At 38.2% G+C, this 18,178-nt stretch overlaps 1 protein-coding gene and 1 long non-coding RNA gene across 2 annotated transcripts in view; both read right to left on the bottom strand.

The window, feature by feature from the left end:
- Positions 1-361: 361 nt before the first annotated feature.
- LOC137170589 (uncharacterized) lies at positions 362-4,522 on the bottom strand. Its single transcript, XR_010924635.1, has 4 exons — positions 3,876-4,522; positions 3,314-3,532; positions 2,805-2,939; positions 362-1,998 (listed from the first exon to the last, which is right to left on the bottom strand). It is a non-coding gene; the product is annotated as an uncharacterized lncRNA (long non-coding RNA).
- An 8,368-nt stretch (positions 4,523-12,890) lies between these two features.
- The window catches only part of si:dkey-1d7.3 (transmembrane protein 132D), a 34,788-nt gene continuing 29,500 nt past the window's right edge, over positions 12,891-18,178 (bottom strand). Inside the window, exon 10 of the mRNA XM_067574812.1 lies at positions 12,891-15,376. Coding sequence (XP_067430913.1) covers positions 13,871-15,376 — 1,506 coding nt within the window. The 3' untranslated portion in view covers positions 12,891-13,870. The remainder of the gene's footprint in view (positions 15,377-18,178) is intronic.

Genomic DNA, 18,178 nt, shown 5'->3' with positions numbered 1-18,178 from the left:
CTTTGATTCTGCAGCGAAATAGCTCATTTCAGTCAGCCAACTTACATGGAACAGATGTATTATGTCAAAACAGAGTAGATATAGGGATAACTTGGCATTGAGGCTCTGACCTCATCACCACCCACAAGTATACAACAAACTCAGTAAACTTTCTCAACTGGACCACATTCATTACAGATCCCAACAGCAACCTTCATCTCCTACAGTGTGTGAGACCAACCCCTGTGTGCAGACTCACCTTCTAGGCACTTCAGACTACTTGGCGAATGTACTTTGATGACCTGAAATGGATAAATCTAAACCCAGCAATGCACCTGCACTAATGGGCAGCAGCACACTAAAACACATCAGCTATGCAGTATATAATTATTAACTTAGGTTTATTCAAATCACAAACATTCAAGGTGAGGAGCCGACAATCTCTTCATATATCCTGAGCAGCAGATGACCATCAGTACATATACAATTGCAGTTTATATCTTTATGATGAGCAGTGAAAAAAGTCCTCAGATAACCCCACTGTTTCAAGTTTAAATGTCTCTCTGTAATAATAAGCGAAACATTAAGTGTGTGAAGAGAAATGTGAATGAGTTTATCCTTTGTGTGACAGAAGCCAGGATGAGTTCCATTAAACTAATATTACAGGGAAAAGAAATATGTGAATAGGCTGTGACAACAGACAAAACAAACTTGTTTACACATCCCATCAAGCAATATACCATATTACCCTCTACTTGAGAACCTAAAAACAAAACAACAACAACCTGGGGCTGAAAAACTGTATGTGCATTACCAATTCAGCCCATGACACTCAATGATAACACACAAACAATAATGATACTCAAATATGTGTATAAATAATGTAAGTAGCAGTTTGAAAGCATCATTACATACAGTATATGCCAAACAACAACATTACAAAATCAGGGTATCTGCACATTTTTAAGAACAAATTTAATGACTTTTAAGACCTTTTCAATACCTATAAAAGTAAAAAATAATACCATTACTGCAGCAAAAGAATTTGACAGACTACACTATACACCAGTATTGAGAGTTATTGAATTTGAATAACAGAAATATTCAGTGCACATTAGCTAACATAACTGCTTTCTCATTAACAAAAATAAAACTGTGGTGGTAAACCCAGTCCAATGGAAATAACGTAATAACACAACATGACACAATCTCAACTTGTTCTACAAAAGTGCAAAGTACCCCTAAAGTCTGCTTGGTTATTTTCTGGAGAGGAATCATTTTTATCTTCTTCAATTTTTCATTTCTCATTCAATAAGCACCAAACTTTGTGTATTTCCTTTTTTAGAACTTCTGGCAGAAACAGTCAATACAGTTGTTTTACCCTCTTTGTCCATGGACACCATGTCTCCCATGACATGTGTCGTAGCTCAGCAACCTCTTATCAATTTCACTATTTAGGACTAGTAACTGCTCTCTCTTTTCGTTTGCTCGTCTCCTCAGTGTGTTGCCATTCTGGTCCCTGCAGTATTCTCTGCTTTTTCTGCAAAGTTGTCTGCATCCTTTTGGAGACTCTTGTATACATCTTGTATAGATTTTCTCCTCTTCTTTAGCTCTTCAAGGTTTTCTTCAGCATTCTGTCTTTTCAGCTTTTGCTCATCTCTTTCCTTTTTGCTAAGCTGTGTACCTGGTGCGTGCAGTTGCACAGTCATTCAGCATCTCTGTAAGAGGCACTTTGGTCACCACGCCATACACTCTGACATGTTCACAGACAAGTCTCTGTGCAATAATAGTGTCCTCTGCTACACTGCATGCTTCCACCTCTTTTTTGTCTGAGAACCTCCGTTCAACTTCTGCTTGTAAGAGCACCAACTTCTTTCAAAAACCCCAGAGCTCCGGGTAAGAAGTGTTGATGTAAAAACACGTCAACTCTGGAGCCTTGGTCTTGCAGACTGAAGAACATGATGTTTACAGCTTTGGCCTCGTTGAACAAGGTCTCAAACTGCTGTGAAATCACATCACCTGTAATTAGATGCAGAAAAAATATATGTAAATATCACACAATATCAATAGCAAAATAACATTAAATATGTATGTTTAAGTCACAGCAAAATTAATGTAATATTTCAATTATTCAAAAGTCAGTCAACAATTGTGTTTTGGCAGATGTTCATCAAATTGCAAGGGTCATTCTCAAGTCATCTATGCCATCCAACAAATAGAAAAACAAACTGCCTCTCAAGCTGTGATTTAACTGTCCCATGATGTCAGCAATGTAACATGTGTACAATCATTTTAATTAAATATCAATCAAATGTCAAATCACACTAACATGAATATGCTGACTAAGTGAATACTCCCTGCCAAACTAAGGGACCACTCTATTCTTATTCCTATAATTTACCAGGAGATATTCTGCCTGTCAACTGATTATCCTGCACAAACTTCTGGATGAGACACTTCACTTTCTACAGACACTCATCTGGCTCGGAGAACATTGTGTTTGAGTTCAAACACATCATTTTTGTACTATGGAGCACTTCAGAGGGCACTTATCTAGAGCCTTCTTGCAGATGCTTGAGAGGGCAATCTCACAGTCCCTCTTAAACTGCAAGACACCAAGCCCACTTACACTGCTTTTGGCCCCCGACAGTCCCTGATGAAAATAAGTGGTTTGTCAAATCTCCAGAATAACTACACATACACAATGCAGTTGGTTAACATTAACTCATTAACTCATATCAAACGACAGCTAAAACATTCCAAATTAGTCACACATCTTTTCACATTCTTCAACGCATGTCATAAAAGACTCGAAGATGTTCCACCTTGACGGCAGCTGCTGCACTAATACCGATGTCAACCTCCTTGGGACTGACCCAGAGCTTCTGGTCTGTGACGTCAAGCCATACAAGCTTGTATGGAGTAACAACCAGGGCATCCCCCTTGTGTCTAAGAAGACTCTGAAAAGAGAATTCAATTTTAACCAAGTTGAGTGACTTTGTGTGTGAGTTAGAGGAGAATGTATGAGTTTGTGGGTGCACGTAAGTGTTGCAGCTTGCAGGCAAGTAGGTAAGGATACCTGGACAAATGAAATAGGTAGGAAATATAAGTACTGTGGAAGAGATGGGACATGTTTAAAATTGATAAGAAGAGAATGTACTGATGTATGCAGTGTATGCATGTAAGTTTGTGTACATGAGGAATGAATACGGGGAAGGAAAAAGGAATGTTAACTCTTCAATTAAAAGTGCTTGTCATATAAACGAAGTTGGCTAGTAGCCTAAACAGGACTACAACATCAGATTACAACACAAGAAAATTATTGAATAATTACCCTCATCAAATCCTCTAGACCTCTCAAGAGGAAGGACATCACTGGAGCATCCATCTGGTATTTTGTCAGAAAAGGTTGGAGGACTAGAAATGGCCATGAAGAAATGGAACTTGGCCAGAAGAAGGGGATCCATTCAGGCCTCAGTGGTGGTCGATATGACAATGACGCTGGGTTGGGAAGCTTCTTTGTTTTGACCAGGTCCATGTACTTTGTACACATCTGCAAATGTGAAAAATAAAAATACAATATAAAAACAGCCAACTTCTTTCTATTATAACAATGATAAGCACAACACTTATCTAAGTTATGTTATCATGTTATATATTACCTTTTATATTATTCTAGATGTGTTGCTTTTGTCCTCTTTGAGTGAGCAAAGACCAAGACAAACACCTTAAATGAAATGCTTGGCAATAAATATCACTTATTCTAAGTTAATAGCAATGAGTCCAGGCCTTACATAACTGTGGCACAGAGCATGAAAAGGAATACAAAAAGCAGTTTGAACAAAATGGCAGTTTTGCTTAAGTAGTCAAAGGTTTGTTTAAATTTGATGGCTTACCTTGAAATGTTCCAACAAGTTATCTGCTGTCAAATGGACCGTGAATTGTGATCCAAAGAAACGTGGGTGCCAGTCTCATCGTTTGTCCAGTGTCTTACATGCAGGTCTAGTTGTTTATTCTTAGTTGTCCTGTTCATGCTCTCGTCAAACACAATGATAAACAAATCTCTGTTCACTCTTGAGATGAGCTCCTTCTTTATGTAAGGAGCGAGTCCAAACTGCAAAAAGTAAGCTGTCTTGTCCCTTTAACAGGTGAATGTTTTTGCACTTCGGAATCAGGAAGCATTTCCCTCTAGATTCTGTGGATGTCATCATTTTAAGTGGTTTGCTTTACAGACCTTATACATTTTCAGTTATGACATGTTGTTGACATTGTCAGAAAGGTAATAATTCTATTTTATGTTAATTATTGAGGTCATAGTGGGTGGTGCATGTACTGGGGTGCATTATACTGAAAAGTGTTCCTGTTAGGAGTAGCAGAGCAGGTGGACCCAAACGCAGGAGACGTCAGGCACAGGAACTGAAGAATATATTTATAAAACAAGTCAGGAACAGGACACAGACATGCGAGACGAAACTGAACAGAACAAAGCTAAACCAAGGATCCAAAAAGACTGAACTGAAAACCAGGACTTAAATACAGACAGAACTAATGAGGGAATAGAGAACAGGTGTCTAGGCAAGAGAACAGGCAGGGAGCCTATTGGCTGGGGTAAACACAGGGAGCACGGCAGGCTGACAGTGCTGATTCAGGGCAGGTGTGTAGATGGGCAAAGGAGGGAAAAACAGGCTGGGGTGGAGTACAGGAATACAGGAGGGAAACAGTGCAAACAGACAACCAAAAACAGAGAAAACACAAGTAGCCTCAAGAAAGCCTTAAATGCCAGCAGGACAAATAAAAACAAAGAACATTCTGTGCTACAGAGCTAAGTGGGCGGCAAGATAATCTGAGACATGCAAACTCTTATTGTCCAAAACATAGATCTGTTTCATTACCCAATAACTGATACATCACCACTTCGAGTGTGAATTGCATGATAAGCACTAAACCTGGCAGCTCAGAGAAACCAGCCTGAAACACATTCTCAAAGCAATCTGGTTATAAAACAAACATACTCATTCTTAACCAGGTAAAGGCAAACATATTTCAGATTCCACTTCAGTTCTATATGCTCTTCCAGTCGAGCATGTGTATTACAAACTAGGCAGTAAAATGTCTGGACAAAGGTTCAATGCAATATCCAATAGTATCTCAAGCGGTCCTTGAATATATTTTGCAACCTCTCTTATCTATCCTTCTCCCACTCAGCCCAGTCTTAACATACAAGTAGAAAGGTCTAAGGGCATCTGATGGACTGCTGGAGGGACATAGAGCCAGACTTTGACAGAACCATAAAAATGTATCTTATTTCATGTTCTGTTCTGCACCCTGTATTTATATTCTTATTTATAGTATTGCTCTTCAGAATCTTCTATTATTTTACATTTTACTCAGGTCTCCCTTGAAAATGAGATCTTAATCTCAGTGGAATTTGAAATAAAGGTTATAATTAGTGAGCAGCCAACACTTTGAGTCCCCAGATAGCCTTTAGTTTTTCATGAGGAATCAATACTTAATACTTAATATGATTTTCATTCAGAGTCTGTTCTCAAATGATTATATATATATATATATATATATATATATATATATATATATATATATATATATATGTATGTATGTATACATAAAATATGATATTGTGCCAATGCAAAACAGACTGAATATAAATTCAGGTGACAAACAGGTGACAAATTAAGGAAAAAGAAAAACCTGAATTAATGAGGAGAATCATACAAATGCTTCTATAAAAGGCCCACAGAGTGGTATTCGTCCCTTAAATATAGCTCTAGAGTTATATAATCTATGCCAAAGACCATCAAAGCTGTCCCCACATTTTATGAAGACACTTGATGTTGGTTTTTCCTTTAATTTGTTACCCATCTGTATATAATGTTGTTGGATTTTACGCTCTTTGATTAAAATTCTATTGTAATTTTATACAAAATAATTATTTCCTGTATACAATTCAAATTCAATAAAAGAACTGTAATTGAGGGTCCATTAAAGAGTCAATTCCGAATGAATCCCAACATACAGTTCCCATAGCTTCACCTTGTGTCTAACAGACAGAGGAAAACACAGCGTCAGCTAAAAACTTGAGGGAAACAAATATTAAGAGGATACAGTGAGAGTGGCAGGTGTGAGGGAAGAGAGAGTGTGAGGAAAAATAGCAAGACAGGCAGTCTTTGTCTTAGGACTGTAGGCAAGATGAATGCAGCATGTGTAAAAAGTGAGTGAAGCAAGTGGGGAACCAAGTGGAGGAGAAGCAGGCAGAGAGACAAGGAGGCGAACAGTGAATGGGGGAAAATAATGGTTGTCAAGGATTAAATGGATAGAGAACTGTTTACTGTATACAAGACAAGACCTCATTTCCAAAACAAATGAGCGTACTGTAGATGGACATTGACGCTTACTGTTGTTTCAAAGTGTTTGTCAGCTAAACAAAAAGAAATATTTCAAACATCTGTGTGAGCTTCAAGAAACTCCTCGACACGAGCCTTGCAACCTGTCATATGTTTTCCTTATTTCTGCTCCTTCTGACAGGCCAGCTCTGAATCCTTTACCTTCATCCTTAACCCACACATACACATACATGCACAATCAGACACAGGTATAATTTCTGTGTGCAAGCATTTCTCACATACACACACACACACACCCTGCTCTTCAGATCTGAAATGAGGCGGAAAAGTAACTGCGAAGCCAGACGGGCGCCTGCAGCTATCTCAGGGATGAATACAACTATTCCATTACAAACACCTTTAATGTTGCCATGGTACGTCTGACTTGCTATGCAGTCCCATCATTTCATTTTTCTTGAAGGTACCAACACTATTATTTCTTGTTGCAACTTTGCAGCGTACAATTCATAAAAAGGTCCACACTGCAATCAGCCAGAATGTTTTTCTAATGAAAAGGCATAAAAAACTCTTTCATGGCTCTTCTAAACCGGGTTTAGTTGTGTGCAACACATTAAAAACCTTAGAAAATATATTCAGATTACTGAAGCAAGGTGCTGGGGTTGGAAGAAACTGACTCTGCTGTGATGTGTGGAAGACTTGTGACATCTATGGCAGTACTGCTGTAAATGCAATACTCCTTGTTCCCGTAGACTGTTTTAATCACGGCTATGTAATCTAATTTGAAGTTCGTGATGGATTTTTATTGCTTGTCTTATTTGGAAGATGATATTCCTTTAAAAACTATGATTTTCTTAAACTGTGTTATTATAATAACTGGACATTTAGCTTCACAGAAAATGGACTGCACTTTTATAGCACTTAACGGATAAAGCGCTTAACTATTTTGCCTCACATACATACACAGATGGCCTGCCCAACTTAGGGTTCAGTGTTTTGCTCAAGGGCATTTCAACATATGGAAAAGAGGAGCTAGAGATTGAATCACCAACCCTGCAATTAGCAGACAATACACTCTACCTCTTGAGCCACAGCTCAAAGTTCCTCTAAAAAACAATAAATAACAAAGAAGTGAACATCTTTATTCACTATGCTCATCCATTTCTCAGTTCCATACACTTAACAAAATTATATCACAAATTGAAAACAGCTGCAGCTAATATAATTAATAATGTGTACATTTGGTTTGAGTATGTGAGTTAGAGAGCTCTGAGGGGAAAAATGACTGTCAATACTCTTCATAGAGGAAAAACCATCCTTACTCATTAACGTCTTAATTTGCTGCAGGTATATTTTGCAAACAGATGATCATTCTAATAATAAAGAATAAGAGAAGTCGTGAGGATAAGAGGATACAAATAAAGATGTCTATTTTTTCTTTCTCACAAATTACGTTTTTGTTTCAGAAAAAGTTCCCAAAAGACTATGTATATAAGAATTTAAAATAACTTAAAATTAATTGGCAAAACCTCAACTCTCAAATCTCTTGCTATACAGTAGATTGCATCAATAAAGAACAACCCATGAAGTATGAGAGGTTTGTGTTTCTGTGTATATTTTGGCTTTATACTGTGTACCGACTAAACTTCTATGTACAGTACATCATAGTGACAATAAATGAACTACTACCAAATTACAAATTCTTGATGTTTGTTGTTGTCATCAACTTTAACCTATTTAAAATACTAGGGTTATAAAATTTATTTCATTATGTCCTAAAGATATGCGTACGAATTACATTCCTGAGATAACAGTTTCCTTTAGGGAACCATTTCAAATTAGAGAAAGATATGTCCATAAATATTCATACAAACAGTAATCAAAAGGTCACTGTGCACTGGTAATTACTTTAATTAATGTGTAACTAACCCGAACTACTGGTGGCCTTGCAGAATGTTCAACAGAAACCAATGTGTTGTTTTATGAGGGAATAAATCAGATTTACTTACTCAGTAGAGAAGTGTGCCTCAAGGTTCTACTTTAAGTCCACTACTTTTCTCTATTTTATTAATGATCTCCCACTCTATTTTATGATTATTGTGCACAACTATATGCAGATGATACTATTATATATACATCAGAAGCTTCTATATCACAAATTCAAGAGGCCCTGCAATCTGATTTTAATACTCTACAAACTTGGTTGTCAGCCAACAAATTACTGTTCAATAAAACAAAAACCTACTCAATGCTTCTTGGTGTGAGACAGAACCTCAACTCCAAATCCAACTCTTTGGTTTTAACATGTAATGACGGTAGACTATAGAAAAAAATAAATATCTAGGTGTGTGGATTGACTCTGAACTTACCTTTAAACTATACATTGATCATGTAATGGAAAAAGCACATTTTCAGACAATTTTTTACATTTTATTTTTTTTACATTTAATATTAGAAAGAGACTTGTTTCACAACTTATACTACCAATAATGGACAACACTTACATTATTTACCAGGATGCTTCTAAAGCTGATCTTCATCCCCTCAATATTACATATAACACACTGCAGATTTATATTAGGTTTTTCTCTTTTCACACACCATTGCAGAATGTTAGACATACTCAGGTGGCTCCCTCTTGATTTAAGATGTCAATTTCACTGGTACGAATTTATTTTTAAATGCATTAACTTTAACTATCCTTATTGTCTAAAGCAATTTTTTGTTCCTTTTACGTCAAATTACTCCCTAAGATGCTCTGATCCTCTTTATAGTCCCATGTGTATCTAAAGAAGTTGGCAAAAAAAAGCTTTTATGTTTTGGGTTCCCTCTGATTGGAATAAGTTACCCGCAAATATCCGTTCTCTGTCATCATTTTTCTTACTTAAAAATGTTTTGTTTTCTCATCTTAAAACAGATTGCCTCTGTTTTCAGTAATGCCATCACTGTTCCTGTATTTCCTGTATTTATAGATTGATCTTTTTGTTAAGGTTGTAACTCCTTCCTTTTTTTTTTCTTTGTAATTTAGTTTGTTGTTTGTTTGGTTGTTATATATCATTGTGTCTTGTACTGTTCTATTTTCGATTTGTTTTGTGAGTATTTGTTTGGGATCCCCTTGAAAACAAGATGATACATTTCAAGGGGTTTATCCTGATATAATAAATTTCTGACAATGCTCAGTGTTTGTTTGCTTTGACTCAAATCTACATTACTTTAGTTGAACAAAGTTTTGATCCTTTTTCAGGATATAAACCTGGGATCAGACACCATTGGATTGTATGCTTTTGAAAAAAAATAATACATCATTCATACTCTCTCAGAGCTTCTTTTTGTATAAACCATTTTCCTTTCTATTGCATTTGAATGCAGCTGCACACATGGTAACCAAAGCCATTTTTAGAGTAGTTCTTTCAGATCTGTCAGATTCTCACATATATCTTTCTGTTATTCTGTTTTGATACGGTGAACTAGCTATCTAGCTTTCTTACAATTCTGGGTACAATTCTGGACTGTATTTGTTATTATTATTTTCAATATTTGAATTGTTGATTCATGTAGTGTGTTATTCTTTTTTTTTCTTTCTTTTTTTTTTTACTTTTAACATACAGCCGTTGTTACAGTTACAGGTCCCTTTCTTTTCCTAATAATTTCAAGCAAAAAATCACCTTTAGATTCATGATGAACTATTCTGGTGGTCTATTTGAATATTTATTTGCTAAATATTGGTGATGTTTTTAGTGGAATGTGTTGGTAAAAATGTTCAAAAATACTTACAGTTCATGATCCAATTAGGCTATAGTCCAAGGCTATAGTGACATGACAAAACTTCACAAGGTTCGAGATCTAGGGGTGTGTCTGTAAAGAATTACAAAGGAATTTAGTTTGCATTACAATTCCTTACTCACGCAAAACAAACAAACAAAAGAAGATCATAACTGGAATAATTTAAATTAAAATTCAATCACTTTCTCAAGAGCAGGCAGTCATGCAGTGATGAATCACCATGTCTTTCTCTGCCCCTGTCTCTCTTGATCTCCCTCACACTCTCATTTTTCAGTTTCATTACATTTGCAAACTTAAAGGACCAGTGTGTTGGATTTAGTGGCATCCAGCGGTGAGGTTGCAGATTGCAACCAACTGAATACACCTCCCCTCACCCTCCCATTCCATGCATGTAGGAGAATCTATGGTGGCCGTAAAATTCGTGAAAAATGCGAAAGGCCCTCTCTAGAGCCAGTGTTTGGTTTGTCCATTCTGGGCTACTGTAGAAACGTGGCGGTGGAACATGGCAGGCTCCATGGAAGAGGACCCGCTCCCTATGTAAATATAAAGGGCTCATCCTAAGGTAACAAAACATAGTGATTCTTATTTTCAGGTGATTATACACTAATTAAAACATACTTATGAATATTTTATTCCATTTCTGCAAAGTCTGTTAGATACCATTAAATGTTACACACTGGTCCTTTAAGCTATAAATGTTTTATTTTGTATTTGGTATCACACCATTTTGTTGTTATTGAAACAAGTTGTGACAATTATTTGTCTACACATTGCTTCATCCATAGTATTTCAGTTTCCTCTTTTGGCTGTTCTTTCTTCTGCTCTGACAAAGCTGCTTTCTTCAAACTGTCTCATTAACACAAAGAATGTGTCTTCTGCTTTTTGTCCCCTTCTTTGTAAAATCGGTGACATTATCTTATGATGCACTCCGAGCACTGACACTCTGCTGACAAGGAATGACAACGTTGAGTGCGGCGGGGAAGCACAAGGTACTTTGTCTTAATGAGCTGCCATACAGTCTGAGTCCCCCCTCTACCTGTGATGAGTTACCTCTCTCCTTATTCATCTTAGGACTGACTTCTGTGTGTGCTTGTCTTCTGTTGTCTATCTTTGCTTGCCTATCTGTTTTTTTTCTCTTTATGTTCTCCCTTCTAAAAGTCAAGTTAGAGTACTTTTTTATATCCATTCAGTTAAACAGACCACACAATAGTTGTGTACAGTAGCAGTTTTTCCATTTGCAGCTACACCTTTCCACAGACACCTGCCTCCATCTGTGACCATGAGCCCAACCTGTGGGAAAGCAGCCTTGTGAGAGATAAGCGACCTTGTCTCTTTTGGCCTACATTATCAGGAGTGTGCCATGGAGAGGGTCCACTAATGCACACTAATCCTCCAACACAATGACCCCAATCCCTTAAATCTGTCAATAGCGAAGCTGATGCTCCAGATTAGAGATCTTGCTGTAATGATACTGAGTCTCTACTCTTGACTTGTTGTTTGCAAGACATTTTCCCAGTTTGTGACTTACATACTTTATTATATGCAAAGTAGCCCTGACTGCTATGTTAATGCACCTATATTCACAATGGATTATTTCCAAAATAATGTAACAGGAATTTTCCCAACAAACTCATATTATAGCCAAGGCCTGCGTGAGGACTATGATTAACTGAGGAGCTCTCCCAGAACTATGATGAAGCCAATACTTAGACATAGACAGCATAAGTTGTTTAAATGAGGGAGACCAAGGGATGAAAACTAATGTCTGCGGTATCAAAAAAGCCCTCAGCAGAAAAACATTGAGACATAGAGTATTGTTGCTATGCAAACTCTGCATTGTTGTCATACAAACTCTGCAGCTTTTATATCTTAATCATCATTACTGTTTCTGAATTTTTGAGTTCCTAATTCTGCGTCCCGTATGATACAGCAGGTCCACAATCAAAGATGCTGGGCCATGATGCACCGCAGAGGAAGCTTTGAATCACTGCTTATCTTGAGACGAGTTTGTTTACTTTTCGTACCGCTGCTGGATAGATAAATCGACTGGAAAGGGGAGAGAGTTTATACACATACAAAAATGCTGGGCCTGTAGGTGGAGAATTTGGGAGAAAGTTATTAAAATTGCTTTTATCAACACTCTAAATCCACACCGATGCTGTTGTGCAGCAGGGAGTGATGATGCGTGCTGTCATATCCACAGCTGCCAATTCCTGAGGTGCAGGGTATCAGATTATCTTGGTTTCTTTAAGCTGGGGACACTGTTTATGCATCACAGCTTCTAGAATGTAATTTTGAGAAGTGTAGCTGTGGTCACCTCAGAGACACAGGAAGGAAGATGGAGAAAAGGAGACAAATGAGGCGTGAATTATCATATGCAAGCTTCCACCTTGACAAAATACAGTTCCTGTAATTCTTTGGGGACATTCTCAAAATACACAAAATAGGGATCACTTTCACTTTCTGTCTTTTCCCTTCTTTGTCTTAGTGTCAGTCTAATAGTTATTTTGTGCAGCTTTAAAAGCTGCAGTAGCAACGGATTCCAATATTGGCAGGCACATCGAGTTGCTGTCAGTGTGACATTTCACTGAATGATGACATCAGCCTTAAATCACATTCAATAGTGATTAAACATAATTAAATCCCACTGATTCATAGCAGAGCTTTAGCCTGTAATCCAAACCATTCATTGTGCTTTTCAATGAATGATACTATTTTAAAGGCTTTAGAAACCATGGTTGAATTAAATAGAATTTCATCTATAACAAATGTATCCACTTGTTCTTTATTGATAGGATCTCATAGGAAATACACATCACATTTTGGTTTAAAATTAAGAGGATGTTACATATAAAAGGCATCATAATTTTTCATTTACACATGAAAAATCTCACAGTTAAATATGTATTGCTCTCTGTCAAGAGGCCAAGATTAGACATTTTTACAAATTGTAGAACCAGGCTCCCAGGAGAAGCCCAAAGCCAAAGGTAAGTTTGTTAAAAAAATTCAGAAACAATGTCCACTTCAAACTCTGCACAGACTACATTTGCATAGCATGCATGTGATTTGAATAAATATTCAGTGAAGACTTGCTGTGACAGATTGCTCAAAATAACTTGATAAATGTTGCATATTCTCTGACAAATTGCACAAACTCTTCAGGTATTCTCAAGAGGAATCCTAGAAAAAAAGTACAAAAGGCTGGAAAAGCATAGAATTACATACAAGAAATAATCCCTCCCGTACTGCATTTACTCTGACAACTAGCAATATCTGGAGTCGTTTCTACAGGGGTAACAGAATTGTACCAAAGTAAAAGGAGGTAAAAATTCATTTGTTTCGAGTTAGAAATGTAGAAATAAGTAAAAGTATAGATGTATGTGTATTTACAGGAGAGCAACAGATCTGTAGAGCACATTTTTAAATACAAGAATATTGCATTTAGAGAATGCAAATCAACTTGAAACTCATAGAAACAAACAGTGTCTTTAATGTTGGTCGTCATGGGTACACCATCACATACTGTATTTACATGCTTTCACTGAGCACACATTTTGCTAAAATAAAGTTTTTTAGTAATCTCAATAAATATCTCCTTTACAGTGACCTGTCTTTTATCAAAAAAATGAAAGCCAGCTTATCTTTCATTCACATTCTACACCAGAACGCGTCATATATCTGCATTTTTTTGTTCTATCTCTCTCTCCCTTACTACAGTAACTCATATTCATACACACACCCCAGAGAACTCACTGGGGCTCTCCTAGAGGTTTGACTACAGGCCATGGCATGTCAGGTAATGGTGTCTGGGGCTCAGCAGGTGCCTGGTGTTGTTGCGTCTGCTGCTGGTTTGCCCAATTGAAGTCCACACCGTTCTTCTTCAATGCAGCCAAGTGCTTGATGTCCAGCGTGGTGAAGGTGGTGAACTGCACCTGGTTCCTCTTACTGGTGGGGGAATGAAGTGGCTCGCTGCGGTGTGGCCTTGCCAGCAAGGTGGCTGAGCGGTTTGCCATAGGGTCGATTACCTTTCCCTGCAGCTGCTGCTGGGAGCTGGTCCTGCAGCGGCCCAGGGTGGCAGTTCTTTCGGGGACAGCGGGGGCGCTCACAGTGGGCAGGGTGCTCTCCAGGCTGCGGTGGCCCATGGAGTCAGTAGAATGACGAGACTCCAGAGGGCGATGGGACTCACGTTTTAGCGTGGACACTTGAGCTGGGGCACCTGGGGCTGGAGCGCTATGATTGTTGCTCCCCAGCCACACCCAGTCATGCTTATGATCCTTTGGATCCCCACTTGGTGGCGGGCCTGCCTGTATGGGGGTCTTGTGATTACGGAAACAGAGGTTATACGAAGCACAATTGAGCAAAAAAGCCAAGATAGCCACACAGGAGACCCCCACCAAAGCATACATGCCAATTTCCATATCCGACATGGCTCGGAATGTCCGGATAAGGTCGCTCTCAATTACCTTTGGGGTTTTAGATTTAGGTGGTTCCTTCTTGGGTGTCACATCTGCTTTAGGTACGTCTTTGTTAGGGGGTGAATTGGGGCTGTCGAGCATGCTTCCATAGCTTCTCTTCTGCCCTTCTCCTTTACTAACTACACCAATTGTTGTATCTATAGGTCTGGCAGTGTTCAGTGGTGTATTTAAGCTAGGTGTGCTCATAGTTGTAGTGGCAGTCGTGGGAATGACGGTATATGTGGTATCTCTTGTAGCTCTGGTTGTATTGCCAATCCACACAACATGTGGCTGCACATGTCTTGTTAAAATTGTGGTTGAGGTGGTAGTTTCTGTCTGTTGCTGGTTAGGTACTGTCCTTCTGAACAACCACTTATCCACATCTGTCACAGCACGCTGTGACGTCACTGTCGTTTTAAGCTCCCCTGCCACTTCTGAAGCACCACCATCATAATCTTTATTTCCTTCAGTGCCAACCACACTTCCACCACCACCTCCTCCTGCTATGGCTCTGCTGCTGCTCTGGAAGTTGATCTTGAGGAGCCCCATGCCCACTGCCAACTTACTCTTCCTCTTGGATTTCTGGCATTCCTCACAGATCCTCAGCTCCACTCTCACTAGCACCCCCTGGCCTTCACCTTCACCATGTGCAACTACAAATGTGGACTGCGGAGTGCGGCGTACTGTGGCCACCCCCTCGTCTGGGGTAGAGACTGTCAGAGAGTAGATACTGCGGTCAAACAGCTCAAGTGGAGCGACTGCACCATCACTGAACTGTACCCAGCAGCTGACCACAGCCTCCTGAAAGAAAGAAAGAAAGAAAGAAAAAGGAAAGAAAGAAAGAAAGAAAGAAAGAAAGAAAGAAAGAAAGAAAGAAAGAAAGAAAGAAAGAAAAGCAATATAGAGTTCATATGTGGAAAAGCAGGTCAGAGCACATGCAGGAAATCAATATTCCCCCCTGCCTTCACTGAGAGCCATATTCCCATGATTGTTAATAACACTAAATTGCCTATGCTAATCTCTTTATGATTGCACTCAGTAGGGTGCTATTGTATCATAGATTATAGTCCTATGAAGTAATAGTATGAAATATAATTTAGCCTAAGTGGATAGAGCATAATAGAAGTCCTTTACACAAGAACAAGAAATACAGCAACAAGGGTCATGCTAAGAGCAGAATTAGCCTATCGAATCACATTAATACACAATGACCTATTTCCTGTTGCTAATGTGAGCCACTGGGTCACCACAGACCTAACCTATATTTTGGGTTTGAATACATTATGAATCGCCCTGAGCAGAGCATTAACAGCTTGCCATTGCAGACACAATTGGCTGGTCATCCGCACTGGCATGGTTCTAATAGTTTTGTTATTGACATGGGCAGACCAGCCACAGTGACACTGTACTGTAGGTAAAGTGAGCTGACGTTCCAACAGCTATGGACTGCCTAATTGCTGCCCCCATGCCTGCGCCGGGGAGCTGGTTTAAAATGGGCAAGCTGCCACGGCTAAATGTGCTAGTGAGCTTTTAAAATGATCATCTGTGCACCCTGTCTGCCTCTTCCACTCTCTCACACAGCATGGTAAATGCAGATGATAGTCAGGGCTGTGAACACAATGAGTTCACATTCTGAGAGGCAAAGAGAAAACAAATATTATCACACCCCGAAGGTCATTGTTGTGACATTTCTTATAATTCAATTCTTCTCTCTAGAAGCCCATAATATTATTGGAAAAGGCACATTCAGGATATGGTAATAACATACTATTGTATCATAGAAAGTTAAAAGTGTAATTCTAATCTCCCTTCACAGAAGGTTTACACTAAAGCTGTTTTGAATGTTATCGTTGGTGGTGCATGTACTACTTCTGCTCATTGTGCAGGAACAATTGAACTCTCACTGAAGAAAACCTAAATGAATGCGGAACGGTGTGGTTATTACCTTAAATAAGAGATTTTTCTTCTTGAAATGTGGGCTTTTGTGCTTAAAGTTGAGAAACTGAGCCTGCACTGCTATCACATTTGGATGTTTCACAGTATCATAAATAACAAAGCTAATTAATGCTAAATTTCTCCAATAGATTTGTAGATTTTCAGAAGAATGGGGTACCAACCTAAACAACACTCCAAACTGTTAATATGGTCATGAATCACCATTTTATTGAGAGTGGAAAGTTTCTCTTTCATTTTCCGTAAGATGTTGTGACCTGCAAGCCTGGACTTCTCTATGGGCCTCACAAGCATATGTGGTATATTTTTCATGTTTTTCCAACAGAGAAGTCACCTCGGTCCAGACATCAGGCCCGGTCCACATCCGCCCAACCAAATACAATCCAATCATCTCTGAGAGCAACAGGGGAGGGATCTTTTCCCCTTCAGTTCAGAAATTTCTGATTCCTTGCATGATCATTTTTATTACTTGTATCCACTGCACCATAATATTTTAAGTAAAATGTTTCATTGAACATAGTGTTTTCTTTACAATGCCCTCTCCAGGCACAAGATAGCGCATATAACCTAGTGGATTTAGGATATAATCAAAATAAATCAAAATTCAAATCAATTAAATCAGTGAATGGTATAACTGCACATGCTGTGTAGGCAATTTATTTGGCTTCAGACAGACTTTGATAAAGTGTTAAATGCTAAATCTCAACACTGAAATCAATACTCAAGTCTTATGTACAAGGTTTGATTTGCATGTGGTCAAATCAAAGAGTAGCGACACAAATCTTTTTTTCTAATCTACTAACAGTGCAAGAAGCATGTTTGGATCTATAAGGATGGTAATGTTATTTATGGTGCTGTCTTATTATACATGCATCTGTGAGTGTTTCCAGGCTGGTGTGCATAATAAAAGGAGGAAAACTGTCAGTGGAGGTCATTGACAAATGCCAGGGGCTTGCTTGTTGATGCCCACACTATTACAGAACAAGAAAAAGGAATGTTTAAGATGTTTTAAGAGTAAAAACAAGGCTGCAACAGTAGCAGCTTACTAAAAGGGGGAAATGGCTTACTTGTTAAAAAGCCAATAAGTAATTACACTATGGCAATAAATACAAATGAAAATGCATTGTTTACTCACACCTTTGATATTTAATCACAGCCTATAGCAATCTGAATTCAGTATTTGTGTTTGTGCTCTTTGGTAAACTATGACTGTTATTCACATGGCAGTGAGTCAGAGTTTCCAAAGATGTGAGTTACAAAGAGAGGATGCAGAATGTAATTTTATAGCATGTTTTGATAGATGCTTATTTGATAGATCTATTAATCTTGTACAGGAGTATAGTTCTGTATCATGTGACAAATCTATAAATCTTTTTTGACTGTTTTAAAATCTGAATATAAGAGAAATCCATGATTCACTCCCAATAAATAAATAATCCCACAATAAGCAACACTTTTATAATCTCACACTGACCTTATAATTTATTATTACATGTATTATACAGTGTTCTTGTTTATTTCTTGTCCTTTTGTATGGTTTTTACACCCTGGTGTACAGTGTATGTGTAGGTATGTGAAGAGGATTGAAATGAGCATAAAGGATAAAAAGAGACAAGTACCATGACAAACAGCTGAGCTGTGCCCCACACT

The sequence above is a fragment of the Thunnus thynnus genome, chromosome 19, assembly GCF_963924715.1.
Source record: "Thunnus thynnus chromosome 19, fThuThy2.1, whole genome shotgun sequence".
In the NCBI taxonomy this organism is placed as follows: Eukaryota; Metazoa; Chordata; class Actinopteri; order Scombriformes; family Scombridae; genus Thunnus; species Thunnus thynnus.
Note: the sequence above shows the minus strand (reverse complement) of the source record. Positions and strands in the feature narration are given on the sequence as shown.